Source organism: Oncorhynchus keta, chromosome 2, assembly GCF_023373465.1.
Source record: "Oncorhynchus keta strain PuntledgeMale-10-30-2019 chromosome 2, Oket_V2, whole genome shotgun sequence".
NCBI classification, from domain to species: domain Eukaryota; kingdom Metazoa; phylum Chordata; class Actinopteri; order Salmoniformes; family Salmonidae; genus Oncorhynchus; species Oncorhynchus keta.
The window spans coordinates 50895186-50909997 of record NC_068422.1 but is presented as its reverse complement, the minus strand read 5'-3'; the positions used below and the strand labels follow the sequence as shown (position 1 = coordinate 50909997).

The 14812-nt window shown below is 40.8% G+C and overlaps 2 protein-coding genes across 3 annotated transcripts in view; one reads left to right on the top strand and one right to left on the bottom strand.

Annotated features, from left to right (window-relative positions):
• The window catches only part of pprc1 (PPARG related coactivator 1), a 33627-nt gene extending 29305 nt beyond the window's left edge, over positions 1-4322 (bottom strand). The window contains exon 1 of the mRNA XM_052478328.1: positions 3818-4322. Within this exon, the coding sequence (XP_052334288.1) occupies positions 3818-3898 (81 nt within the window). The 5' untranslated portion in view covers positions 3899-4322. The remainder of the gene's footprint in view (positions 1-3817) is intronic.
• The window catches only part of sufu (suppressor of fused homolog (Drosophila)), a 455419-nt gene that overhangs the window by 116997 nt on the left and 323610 nt on the right, over positions 1-14812 (top strand). The window lies entirely within an intron of this gene.

Here is a 14812-nt window from a genome sequence, read left to right as displayed (position 1 = left end):
AAAAAAAAAAAAAACTGGACTGAGTAAAAATCCAAACTTGACTGTTACTGTACATGTTTGTGAATCTCACCTTCATAATAGTTTGTAGGACAAACAGTTCAGACGCTAGATATTTTCATGAGAAGACAGATTTTAGGGATGTCTCATGGTCTGAAAGACCGCTGTTGCTCTGCCACCTTTCACTGCAGATGCAGAAGGCCAATATTGACAGACTGACCCAACCAATGTATAAAACAAATAATGAAAACAACTTTTTGTAATTAGGATTTTTTTATTATAGTAATTAAAATTCTGTGGGGCAGTGGAAAATGACTCGAGGAATAACCAGCATTTCTCTCCTGTTGCATTGGTTTTCATAAACTTTCTTTGTCCAGAAGCAAAAAGGCACAATCCTTGTCATATTAGCAACAAATCCTTGTTGTTTCTACCAAGACTCCCCCCTCTAAATGTTTAAAAGAGATCTTCATATCGGTCACATGTATGTACCGCTGGCATTAGATGCGTTGTTTAGAAGTGTTTTCCTGCGAAAAGCATTTTGGAAAAAGCTGCTTCATTAGAGCAGTTGCATGTTCAATAATGGGCTATATATAGCCTTTTGACTGTACAACAATATGCAACAATAGCAAGCCTGTTTTCATTAAGCTCTTAATGAAAAATATAAGTTACATGCACAGTATTTTCTGTTGGTCACGTTTTTTCTTTTTACCATATGGCAAAAATGTGACTGTTTGTCGACCCCTTAGAATTTCCGCAGCAAAATTTACCAAAATTAGGCTGAATCGATGGGTGCAGGCCAGGACAAACAAACTCCACCCCTCAACAAATATGAAAATGAGCCATGAGAGGAGCATTCGGACGCTAATTCCCAACTGCCCACAGAACGTGAAGTAAAGGTACACAAAATAATGACAGCGAAATCCAGATGGTGGGATGCGGAGAACACGGCCGTTAACGGGTTATCCAGACAACCATATGCTAACTTCGTATGGAATCAACTTAATGTATTGACAAATAATTAGTCCAAGTTTATCATAAGACATTAATAGAATGGATCAGTGTTAAGTATTTCCTGCAACCTTCTGAAGAGGCTAGGTGATTTCCACATCTGTGTGAGCGCGCAGAGTTGTCGGACAACGAGTTTCATAACCGGTATGGCCAATATTCCTGATACAAAAAGTACTCTGATGTTAATCGTAATTATCCGCGATCGGAAAAAATATAATTCTCAGGTGACGGCACACATCTTTAAATCAAGTGCGATGTGCTACGGGATCTAAATAAATTAAATAGATAGCTTGCCTGCCTGTAAAGATAAGTGCGCTCGCTGTACGTTGATCCTGCTGCTCTGATTTGGATGGAGCAAAGCTGTATTACTCCATCCACTCCTGTCGCGTCATAATTCCACCTGATCACTTTCTCTCGTGTTCCAGTCTGATCAGTTAGATTGCTGTTGCCTCCTGTTAGTCTGATACTACGATACATCAAATGGCAAGGACGTTTCATAGCCTAGCAAGCTATCCAAGTGCATAATATCTAACAAGCGGGGTGAGATGACCAGCCGATGCGCATTCTGACTCGTGACAAACTTGTTGAAATGACATATGGGCAAGCCAACAGCAATGAATTTATACATAGATCGTTTAGGGATAAGCAAAGGCTGGAAGTAGTTACGTGACATTTCTAAGACAATCGAAGTAGATCCAGATTAATTTATCTTGCTAGCCTGCCATCTAACCAGCAAAGAAGCTAAGGGTAAACAGTCAGTGTTAGCAGGTCGGGTAACAAATTAGAGTGGCATAATAAATATCATTAATTAAGAGTAGGCTTAGTATAGCCCTTTGGACACCAAGAAACTTGAAACTCCCGCCGATGTTCGTGTCTACATCACCAACAAACTCATGGTCCAAACACAGTATCAAGTTTAACAGTATAACTTTAGACCGTCCCCTCGCCCATACCCGGGCGCGAACCAGGGACCCTCTGCACACAACAGTCACCCTCGAAGCATCGTTACCCATCGCTCCACAAAAACCACTACTTCAAGGTCTCAGAGCACCACCGCTAACTAAGCTAGCCGTTTCACATAATAATAATAATAATAATAATAATAATAAATGCCATTTAGCCGTTTCACATCCGTTAATCGAACCCACTCCCTGGCGTTACAAGCGCCATGCCCCTCCGTTTCCGCAGCAGCAACCAGTGATCCGGGTCAACAGCATCAATGTAACAGTATAACTTTATACCGTCCCCTCGCCCATACCCGGGCGCGAACCAGGGACCCTCTGCACACAACAACAGTCACCCCTCGAAGCATCGTTACCCATCGCTCCACAAAAGCCGCGGCCCGGTCTCAGAGCAAGTGACGTCACCGATTGAAACGCTATTTAGCGCTAACTAGCTAGCTTTTTCACATCCGTTACACAAGCATCCAACATCTATGTAACCCACGTGTCATTATGTGCACCATTGAACTGGACCCTGCCCAGAAGGAAATGTTGCTACCACTCACCTTACGCCAAGAGATCTCCTTCCTAATTATCACGTTTTGCCCTGCAACAAAACGGGCTCCGCTATCGCAGAAGCAAGGTACCTCGTGGAATCTAGACAGGCAGTATTGTAAACACGCGTGTGCTCATAATACCGCAAATATATTTGTGGTCTGAAATGTACACAATGACTGGTATGCGGGTTTCTGAGTTGAATAAGTAAATGTATTTGTGTTTGAATCCGTCAACATGTGATGCATTCCCCACCACGTGTTTCTCATAAATAAGCATGGCAGAGGATTTTTTTTTTTTAACAAACTATTATAATCATATACAACTTCAGGCAAGAAGAGATGTGTTGCCAATCACCAAAGGTGGTGCCAACATTTATTTAAACAAAAATTCCTGCATGTTTTCAAATCAGTGTAAGTTAGCTCGGGATTTCGTTCATGTCAACACATCAAGCTCGAGTTACCTGCAGCCAACGGTAAAATAACGTAACCGGTAGTGACAATTTTGTACATTACATATTGTAACTAGCTATTAACAATACTTCTAATAACGAGAACGCAGTCTAATTTAGCGTTTTACGACAGCATGCATTTAGAACCACGTGTAAATGACTCGAGACTGAATTTGAAGAGGCACAGGCTAAAAAAAACATCAACATGAGGCATATAGAAAGATATTAAAGGTTCATTAAAATCAGCACATTTGGTTCAATCATGTCATTGCCAGACATTGATTTTCACGATGTTTTACATACTTCCAACTAGCTGGCAATGGCCTCATCTCGGACATCTCCCAACTTAAAGCTAACGTTACAGTAGCTAGCGAACGTTACTCGTCTAAGTAGTTTTACGTTTGCTATATTTGTACATTAAAGAACGGCCATTGGATAACTAACTACACTATATAAATCATTCACTTTCGTTTGACTGGGGCAGTTGGTAAACAATGAAATCCAAAAGACTGAGTTCAACACATTTAATGCCAAAAAGCACGTCTGTTAGCTAACTACACAACCGGGCTAGCAATGCATTAGTTAGCCAGTCGGCAACTTCACAAACGGTTTGGATGCTACCGAGTCACTATAGCAGTTAAAACAAACACCCATGAAAACACATATCGATCTACTTATCAAGGGAATTGATGTAATCGGTATTCTCCAACCGGCTGCTAATAATCAACCATGCCATGATTGTTCTGGACAGTGGCTGTATCCACGTGTCACTTTTCCAGCGCATCATTCCCAGCACACGAGACATTCCCATACAGCACAAATACACGCATGATACCAAATCTACAACAGTATCACTGTACTTTACCTCGTCTAGTGTATTTGTAGAGAAAAATTCCATGTTGCAGGCAGCTAAAATCTCATCGCCTGCTCCCCACCGCGCCGCCATTTTAGTTTACAACACTCTTGCGCTGTGAAAATTCTTCTTCTATGAGGTTTAACCGTGGTTGGCATCCAATTTGTTGCATTACCGCCACCTACTTTTCTTGAAAAATACAAACGTAATTAATAAATACCCTACCATCTAACACTACACTCACTAATTTCCAAATGTTATCAAATAAAATTAACACCACCCTACTCCACTAATTCAATGTTTGTATTCCCTACCTCCATGACATCAACCTGAAAGGATGGAATATCACCACGTAACACACCCTGTAACTCTTCTGATGTCAAGTCTCACACACCCAAATACCTCTCTGCAGCAGCCACCACAACATCAATTTTCTGCGAATTCCATTCCATCTCTGCAGTACAGTTGATAACCATTGCTATAAATGCTAAAAATCCAATCTTACTGAAATTTATATCACTTTTTGGCCTATCCCTCTGTACTGGTATATCTCTACTACTCTCACCACTCCTCCCCCTTAACCCATCTTCCTCTACTTTCTTCACTGCCTCAGCATATGACAACTTCTGCACTACTCTAACCCTGGAAACCTCAACCTGCCTCTCTCGCACAGAACATGTCTGATCCCCAGCTCCATGGGCACCCCTACAATTAACACATTCCACAACTTTCCCCAATACTACACATTCCTTTGTCTCATGCCCTTCTGCACACTTATTTACGTTTAAAAATACCCGAAGTTGGATTAGGAAAGTTGTTTGAAATGTTTGGATCAAGTTTACAGGTAACTAATTTGATAATGTGTAGTCAGTCATGTTGCTCGAGTTGGAACCGGTGTATTTTCTGAATCATACGTGCCAAATAAACTGACATTTTGGATATATAACGACATAATTTATCGAACAAAAGGACGATTTGTGATATTTAATGGACATATTGGAGTGCCAACAGAAGAAGATCTTCAAAGGTAAGGCATGCATGAAATGTTATTTCTGACTTTTGTGTTGTGCCTGGCGGGTTGAATTATGATATTCATGTGTATGTTTGCTGGGGTGCTGTCCTCAGATAATAGCATGGCTTGCTTTCGCCGTAAAGCCTTTTTGAAATCTGACACTGTGGCTGGATTAACAAGAAGTTCATCTTTAAACCCATGTATAACACTTGTATGATTTATGAATGACTATTATGAGTATTTCTGTTTTTGAATTTGGCACGCTGCTATTTCACTGGGTGTTGTCAAATCAATCCCGTTAACAGGATTCGAGCGGGGGTGGGATAGAAGGGATCTGTATTAAGGTAAAAACAAAATAAACGTTTAGGATTAATTTGTCCACTAGATGTCAATCTGACTTGACTGTAGAATACACGGATACTCAGTGAAATAATAAAAAGCTTCAGTTACGTAGATAATACAGACCGCATTAGACAGCTATTCATGAAAATGTGATTATTAATGATCGTCATACAATGTTAGCTTAAGGAATGGGTGTACTTTACACTAAATAGGACTTCACTGCTCACTTTACTGTTACTAACTCATTTTCTGCACTGAGCATAGACTGAATTAAAACATAAAAAAAGTTATGGAATAAGAAAACAACGTTGACATTTTCAACATGCATTTTGTATCATTAGCAAGAGGCAAAATAAATCTTACATACGCAACAGTTATTGAACATTTGAGGACCCAAGGAAAGATATGACTTGAAGAATGTCCATACCTAGGCCTGCTCTAGAGCCTCTGGAGGAAATTAATTTGCTCGACAAGTAGTTGCATGTGAGCATTGTCCTAAACAAACGGGTTTTGAGGTAAAATCACTCTCTCTGGCCAGGCTACAACAGACTCTTCTGCTGTAGAACGGTCTCTTGCCCCGGAAGCACCGCCGTCTCCTGTCCCGGAAGCACCACCATCTCCTGTCCCGGAAGCACCGCCGTCTCCTGTCCCGGAAGCACCGCCGTCTCCTGTCCCGGAAGCTCCTGTTGGTGTTGGTAGATTGTTCATTAACGTTTACTAATACCTAAAGTTGCATTACAAAAGTATTTCGAAGTGTTTTGTGAAAGTTTATCGTCAACTTAATGACTTTACGTTATAAGACGCTAATTTTTTTCGTTGATCACACAGTCTTCATAGATCGATATCTAGGCTATATATGGACCGATTTAATCGAAAAAAAGACCCAATAGTGATTATGGGACATCTAGGAGTGCCAACAAAGAAGATGGTCAAAGGTAATGAATGTTTTATATTTTATTTGTGCGTTTTGTGTTGCGCCGACTATGCTAATTATTTTGTTTACGTCCCCTGCGGGTCTTTTGGGGTGTTACATGCTATCAGATAATAGCTTCTCATGCTTTCGCCGAAAAGCATTTTAAAAATCTGACTTGTTGCCTGGATTCACAACGAGTGTAGCTTTAATTCAATACCCTGCATGTGTATTTTAATGAACGTTTGAGTTTTAACGAGTGCTATTAGCATTTAGCGTAGCGCATTTGCATTTCCAGATGTCTAGATGGGACGCCTGCGTGCCAGGTAGGAGCAAGAGGTTAACAATCTACCAACCTTCAACTTCTGAGGGTATGGCAGCAAACAGGTCATGCATTGCAGTGTTTGGTAGTCTTTGCTGTGCAAGGCAACCCCTAATAAAAATTTGCAGAGGGGACTGGTGCATCTCAGTCCTTAAACCATGATGGTTCCACTGGTTGCAGAATTCTGTTAAGTCTCTATTGATTCTCGGCAGGCACACGTAATACCAGAGGTGGATTTCATTGTCCACATCCACAATGCACTCGCACTTAAAGAAATTGAACAGGCCATGGTACACATTGGTCATACCAAACCACAGGTCACCCCATAGTCTCTCAATCTGCTGATTGTGCATGCTCCATCCTCTCAGAGCACTGCCTCTCCCAGAGCCTCTGAAAATGTTCATGAACAAGCAGACAGTGTTGTCTGCTTGTTAATGACCTCCATGGTCCATCCTAACTCTGGAGGGAATGCCATATCTAGAGACAACATTCATGAAGCAATCCATTAAAATACTGCTATGTTTGTTGCTGGAAGCACGGAGAAACACAACGAGGCGGCTGTACACATCAATGCCACCATGTATGACTATCCTCCACCTAAATCAGAAAATACAGCACTGGTTGATACAAAAGCTGGTAAAGACACATTAAATATACGGACATCACCATCCTCCTTTACCGCTTAGATGCTGCAAAAGGTTCCTGCAGTATATAACAAAGCAGCAGACCAAATATTAAATTAACATCCAAAATGTGGAACAATGTTAATGAACAATCTACCGCGGATCACAACTATAAGTACCTCTGTTAGCCCTCTAAATGCTACAACAAGGGTTTCCTGCAGCGGTTTATGGGGTGGCAGGGTGTGGTTAGAGCGTTGGACTAGTAACCAGAAGGTTGCAAGTTCAAACCCCCGAGCTGACAAGGTACAAATCTGTTGTTCTGCCCCTGAACAGGCAGTTAACCCACTGTTCCTAGGCCGTCATTGAAAATAAGAATTTGTTCTTAACTGACTTGCCTAGTTAAATAAAGTATAAATAAATAAAAAAGATGTGTGATTACAATATCTACTTCAATTTGAAAAATAACCATGTTTATCTTGATGAGTCAAAAAGACAGACTTTCCTGTTGTTCACACTTAGGCACAAATACTTTTCTCCAACTGTTTTTACCTCCGTATGTCCTCAAAGTGAGCATGTTTGTTAATTTCATGATGCAGATATTCTATCAATCACAGAAGTAGCAGAACCACAATAAAACAATTATTATCCATGAGTGACATATGGTATCAAGGGCCATTGCTTGCTAAACTGAACTGTTAGTTGTTGATGAACAAGTTGATGATGAACAATTTGAGACGTGACAATGTACAATGTTACAATGTACGGTATGACCTTCTATGCAGCCTCTGCGACATGGCTGAGGGCAGCCACACTTGGGTTAACACGAAGCATGCTGTCCCTCACTCTGCGTCTCTGCACGCGAATTCCCATTGTCCTAAATTGTGTTCAAACGGTCCAAGCCTCCGGTCCAAGTTCGTTGTTCCCAGCCACAAAGTCCTTTAATCTTTTCTGACATGTCAGAATATAATGGTGCATGTGACAGATTGAAGTGTCTGGATAAAAAAAGAGTAACAATGGCCAGGGATGAGGTAACATATATCATCCTAGTATTTTAAAGGCCTGTCTTGATTGTAGTCATTCAAAATGGTTTGATTGGTAAGAAACTGGAAACCATGCATCTAAAGTCTTTGTAGTTTATTTTATTAAAAAATACATTTCACCTTTATTTAACCAGGTAGGCTAGTTGAGAACAAGTTCTCATTTGCAACTGCGACCTGGCCAAGATTAAGCAAAGCAGTTCGACACATACAACACAGAGTTACACATGGAATAAACAAACAATCAATAATACAGTAGAAAAATCTATATACAGCATGTGCAAATGAGGTAGGATAAGAGGTAAGGCAATAAATAGGAAATGGTGGTGAAGTAATTACAATAAAGCAATTAAACACTGGAATGGTAATATGTGCAGAAGATGAATGTGCAAGTAGAGATTCTGGGGTGCAAAGGAGCAAGATAAATAAATACAGTATGGAGATGAGGTAGTTGGATGGGCTATTTTGTAAATGACATTGCCGAAGTCGAGGATCAGTAGGATGGTCAGTTTTACGAGGGTATGTTTGGCAGCATGAGTGAAGGATGTTTTGTTGCGAAATAGGAAGCCGATTCTAGATTTAATTTTGGATTGGAGATGTTTAACCTGAGTTTGGAAGGAGAGTTTACAGTATAACCAGACACCTAGGTATTTGTAGTTGTCCACATATTCTAAGTCAGAACCGTTCAGAGAAGTGATGCTGGACGGGCGGGCAGGTGCGAGCAGCGATTGGTTGAAGAGCATGCATTTAGTTTTACTTGCATTTAAGAGCAGTTGGAGGCTACGGAAGGAGAGTTGTATGGCATTGAAGCTCGTCTGGAGGGTTGTTAACACAGTGTCCAAAGAAGGGCCAGAGGTATACAGAATGGTGTTGTCTGCGTAGAGGTGGATCAAAGAATCACCAGCAGTGAGAGCAACATCATTGATGTGTACAGAGAAGAGAGTCGGCCCGAGAATTGAACCCTGTGGCACCCCCATAGAGACTGCCGGTGGTCCGGACAACAGGCCCTCCAATTTGACATACTCAACTCTATTGGAGGGGTAGTTGGTGAACCAGGTGAGGCAATCATTTGAGAAACCAATGCTGTTGAGTCTGCCAATAAGAATGTTGTGCGTGACAGAGTCGAAAGCCTTAGCCAGGTCGATGAATACGGCTGCACAGTAATGTCTCTTATTGATGGTGGTTATGATATCGTTTAGGACCTTGAGCGTGGCTGAGGTGCACCCATGACCAGCTCTGAAACCAGATTGCATAGCGGAGAAGGTACTGTGAGATTCAAAATGGTCGGTAATCTGTTTGATAACTTGTCTTTCAAAGACCTTAGAAAGGCAGGGTAGAATAGATATAGGTCTGTAGCAGTTTGGGTCTAGAGTATCTCCCCCTTTGAAGAGGGGGATGACCGCGGCATCTTTCCGGCTGTTGACCCGGGGTAGGGGTAGCCAGGTGGAAAGCATGGCCAGCCGTAGAAAAAATGCTTATTGAAGTTCTTAATTATTGTGGATTTATCGGTGGTAACAGTGTTTCCTAGCCTCAGTGCAGTGGGCAGCTGGGAGGAGGTGCTCTTATTCTCCATGGACTTTGCAGTGTCCCAGAACTTTTTTGAGTTTGTGCTACAGGATGCAAATTTCTGCTTCAAAAAGCTAGCCTTAGCTTTCCTAACTGCCTGTGTATATTTGTTCCCAACTTCTATCATGGCGTTGCCCTCTTTGGGTACAGCAAGCCCCATCCCCCTCTCCCTGCCTCCTTCAACTAGTTGGCTGTGGTCAGAGAGAGGTCGTAAATTCCTGAGGAGAGGATCTCCTCTTGCACACAGTATAGAGACAGAGTGAATTTTCATAGAGAACAAAGGAACTTCCACCTCACAGAACTTGAGGTCCGAACAAATTTCATGTTCCGGACAAGGTATAAAAGATCGGTGAAGAATCCAGCTACGAACTGGTCCATTTGTTACATTTTGGGGAAGCTCATGGGAGACGTTGTGGCCACATTACCATAAGGCTGTTTATATAATAGCCTCAGATATGAGGTTTACATCTAATTGTTGTATAAGATGAATGAGTGAGTATGATACTGGTTGTAAAATTGTGTAATGTGATTTTGGACTGTTTATTGAAGGAAATTCCTATTCCCTTTTGAGTTGAACTAAATCAGAGGACCGCCTATGAGCCCAGTTAGGGTCAGGCATCCTGGGACAGCCCCTTTTCTGCAATTCTGAATAAAACCCAACTTTGAGAAATTCTCAAGTAGACCATGTTTCTCTCAATCACAGGAGTACAAAGGTTGTAGACCATTGCTGAATATTTTAACCATACATGTGGTTAAACTCTTAGACTATCGATACCAACAGAATATCAAATAATTTTGCACGCCCAATTTTTCAGTTTTTGATTTGTTAAAAAAGTTTGAAATATCCAATAAATGTCATTCCACTTCATGATTGTGTCCCACTTGTTGTTGATTCTTCACAAAAAAATACAGTTTTATATCTTTATGTTTGAAGCCTGAAATGTGGCAAAAGGTCACAAAGCTCAAGGGGGCCGAATACTTTCGCACGGCACTGTATATAAAATACTCCCTTGGCCTAATCAGACTTACAATATTAGCAACACATAGGCCTAAGTTACTTGCTGTCAAGGTGTGTAAGAATCCCTGGCACTGTGCTGCCGTAGCATCATACTCCCTGGGAAGGTAGAGCCGTACCCCCCCCCCCCCCGGAATTCCCTCCGGATGGAAAGGGTGTCTCTCCCAATGGTCCGTGGTCTGGACAACGCAATCCATCATGGCACCAAGAGGATGTAGCATGGCCGAATGTTCCTGGACGCGTTCTTCGACTCCTCTAACCAGGGTACCTGCTGCTGACTCCATATTCTCTGTGATTAATTCTGTCAAGGTGTGTCTTTAGGCGAAGTCAGGTGCAGGAGAGCAGAGTATGATAAATAAAGCACACTTTATTAAAGTTTCAAAACGGGAGCACAACAAACCAAACACGCTCAAAAACATGGAACAATAAAGTAAAGCGCTAAAGAGCATCGTATGACATGGAAACAATTACACACAAAACATGATGGGGAACAGAGGGTTAAATACAATTAGATTGATTGGGGAAATGAAAACTAAGACAAATGGATATATGAAATATGCCCGAACAAGGAGAGGAGCCGACTTCGGTGGAAGTCCTGACACTTGCACTGCTGTCTCAGTGTCTGAGCCTCCAACATAGCTGCAGAGCCATAAACAGATCCATCCTCTGTGTTAGCTAGCTGATCAACTTTATGATTAAGTAATAATACTATTTAAAAAGAATCAACCTTGTTAACGTGGACTAAAGAGCATCAACTCCAGGATTATCGGAGAGCAGAAGGAGAGTGCAGTCATTTAGGGTCTCTTTGCTGTGGATAAGGAAGTCTTTCTCGCCATTTTCAATTATGGTGTTGTTGCTTCAAACTGACTGTACACCGATTAATGAAATCTGGTTGAAAGGAGGAGCTAGAGAAATTGGCTTGTAAACTTAGCATATTTAAAGAATGCATTCATTTAGCGTGTGTAGGTGTATATTTAGCAGGTGTAGGCGTTAATTTGATGCTTGCAGGACCGCTTGTTTAGCAGATGGACCAAGCCTGCAAGCACATTTGCGCATTCTTATTTGACTCAGCCTTCTGGCAACAATATGGATCTGACTCCGGTAGGGCTAAAGAAATCAACGTAGCGATAGCAAAATTCATAGCGGCAGATATGAGACCCTTCTCTGTGGCAGAGAATGCGGGGTTCAGAAACCTGTGGTCGAGCCGCTCTTCACTATTCCTTCCCGTACACATTTTCCCCAGACATTATTACTTGCCTTATACAAAAGAACACCTTGAGAGCGAGTTTTCAGAAACACAGTCTGTTGCTCTAACAACAGACAGTTGGACGTCTAGAGCTACAGATAGCTAGCTACCTTACTGTAACCGACCATTTCATTACGGCAGAGTGGAAGATAAAAAGCCATGTCCTTCAAACACGTCCCCTTGAGAGGAGTCACACCAGTGTAAACTTGGGGGTAAAGTTATTAATCTAGCATCTCAAAAAGCAATGTCAATTAATCCAATCTCTCGCCTCCCAGCGAAGATCAGGAAGGTGGTATTCTTCTTTCATAAAAGCACAACTGCTGCACATGTTTTCAAGACAAAACAGGAGATGCTGGAGCTGCCAAACCACAAACTAATCCAATATGTCCCTACAAAATGGAATTCCAGCCATGACATGTTTGAGAGATAGCTTGAGTAGAAAGTTGTGGTGTATTCTACACTGACTGATCAAGCTGTGAGGAAGAATATCAAAGATATTGTAACTTTGTCTGAAAATGACTCAAGACTAGCAGAGGAAGTTATCCAAGTGTGCAAACCTCTCTAAACAATCACAACACTAATATGCACTGAGAGCATCCCATCAGTTTCCATGGTCCTGCCTATGAAATCAATGGTGGCATCTGATGAAGATGAACCCACAAGGTGAATGCACCAATTTGTAAGTCGCTCTGGATAAGAGCGTCTGCTAAATGACTTAAATGTAAATGTAGTTGTCAAGGGATGACATGACTGCTATCAGATTAAACCTGAAGCCTAGATATGCTGACCCTGGTGTCCAAGACTTCTTACACAAGAGCCCCGCTTTGAACCTCCGGTTCAAGTCCCTGCTGCACCTGGATGCTGCTGCTCGCCTGAGAGTCTACATTGAACTCAGTAGAGATTGTGAACAATATACAACAGGTATTTTATAATGTGACATTTTTTATTTGATTAATTAGTGATTTAAGCCACAGATACCACAGGAGCCAACCCCTCTTCAGAGACAGCAGACGACAAGGGTTCTCCTCCAGAAAAGAAGTCTGCCATGGCTGAGCTTTTTGGGGAGTTGTTCACGACCCAGGAGCAGGGAACCAAATCAAAGGTCAAGGTCATAGAGGAGGAGGTGACCTCATACAGGGACGTGGACTGTATTCCCCTGGATGCTGATTCACTTACATGGTGGAAGACCAAATAGTTAATATATCCTTGTGTTGCCATGTTAGCAAGGCGCTACCTGGCTGTGCCTGGGACCTCTGTCCCTAGCGAGAGGGTATTCTCCTAAGCAGCTGACAAAGTCACAGTAAGCCGATCTGTGCTCACTACAGATAATGTGGATAGACTAATCTTCTTAAAGAAAAACTTGAAAATCTGATAAAAACATTTTTTTCAAGTAACTTGTCTCAAGGGGTCCTATTTTGTTTAAGGCACTGCTATGTGACTTAATTTTGATATATGGTGTTGGACTATGCACTCTTGTTGAAGTTCTGTTTTAAATGACTATTTTATTTCATGTTATATGGCAGGCACTGATAGAGGAATTCTAAATTCCTTTATGTTTTATTGCCAAAACCAATTCAATTCGCACTCATTTCTAATTCATGATAAGTTGTAAGTTTATCATTTGCATGAATTAGCAAGAGACCAGTCTTAAAAACAAGTTCAGCATTTATTCTTGAAGAGTACTGACCCAAAATACAAAGAACATTACATTTTAAAGAAAGGGAACATAAAATGACGTCATCAGTTTCACACCCTCTCCCATCCTTACAATAGGTAGTATTCAGTCCTAGAGAAGTTTTACTCCCCTCATAAACTACATTCCAACCTGTCTAAAAGATATACTTCTCTTCACTAATGGAATCCAACCAAAACATTCTTATCTGTTTGAAAAACTATCTTATCCCTCCTCCTTAAATTTCCCAGGAGGCATCAGACAATTAATTCATTCTGCTTACATTTTCAGTAACAGCTCAACCAAAAACTCGTACTTTTCAAATCATAACATAATAGTATTAGAATAAATGGTTCTAATCAATAATGTATACATAATTAATCATCTAAACTATAATTTCCTCTAACAGGCACTGCTGTTTTTTTGTTGTCCCTTTGTTTCCATATGCTACTGGGAATTCAAGCTAGTTTACTATTATAAGTGAAATGTGAAATGGAAAATCTAAATACAAATGACATATTTCTCAGGCATTTATTTTGTCGACGTATCGAAACCGTACTGAACCATGACACCACTGTACCGTATCGTACCGTGAGTTTTGTGAACCGTTTCACCCCTCGTGAATATGTATGTTATTGCCTCTGCAGTATAATATTCTTAGGGTTTTGTTAGTGTACTTTGTTTTAAAGACGAGATGGGTCCGTACCAAAAAAGGTGTCTATTATATGTATAAAGTATATTCTGACTTTATTTTACCCAGCACTTAATCTATTATTTTACACTATTTATGAATGTAACGTTTGTTTTTTGTCATATACAGTACCAGTCAAAAGTTTATACACGCATGAAAGTTTATTTTTATTTTTATTTTTTTACTATTTTCTACATTGTAGTATGATAGTGAAGATATCAAAACTATGTAATAACACATGGAATCACGTAGTAATCAAAAAAGTGTTAAACAAATCAAAATATATTTTATTTGAGAAGGCCTAACAAACAGCAAAAGCACTAGCCTCTGTCAATCTACTATCCCCCATAGTCCTAATATTAATGAGAATCAATGTGCTTTATATTAGGAAGGTTGAGAAATATAGTAGGCCTAGCTGATGGGATCTTTCTCTTTTTAATAGAGGCCATCACACTGTTTTCAAAACGCGATTGCATAAAGAGATGTTGCTCAACATGAGCTCATGGACTCTCGAAGTGTTTGATTAGATTTTGGAACACATTTGCATTGATGTTAGAGTGATTAGAGGGAC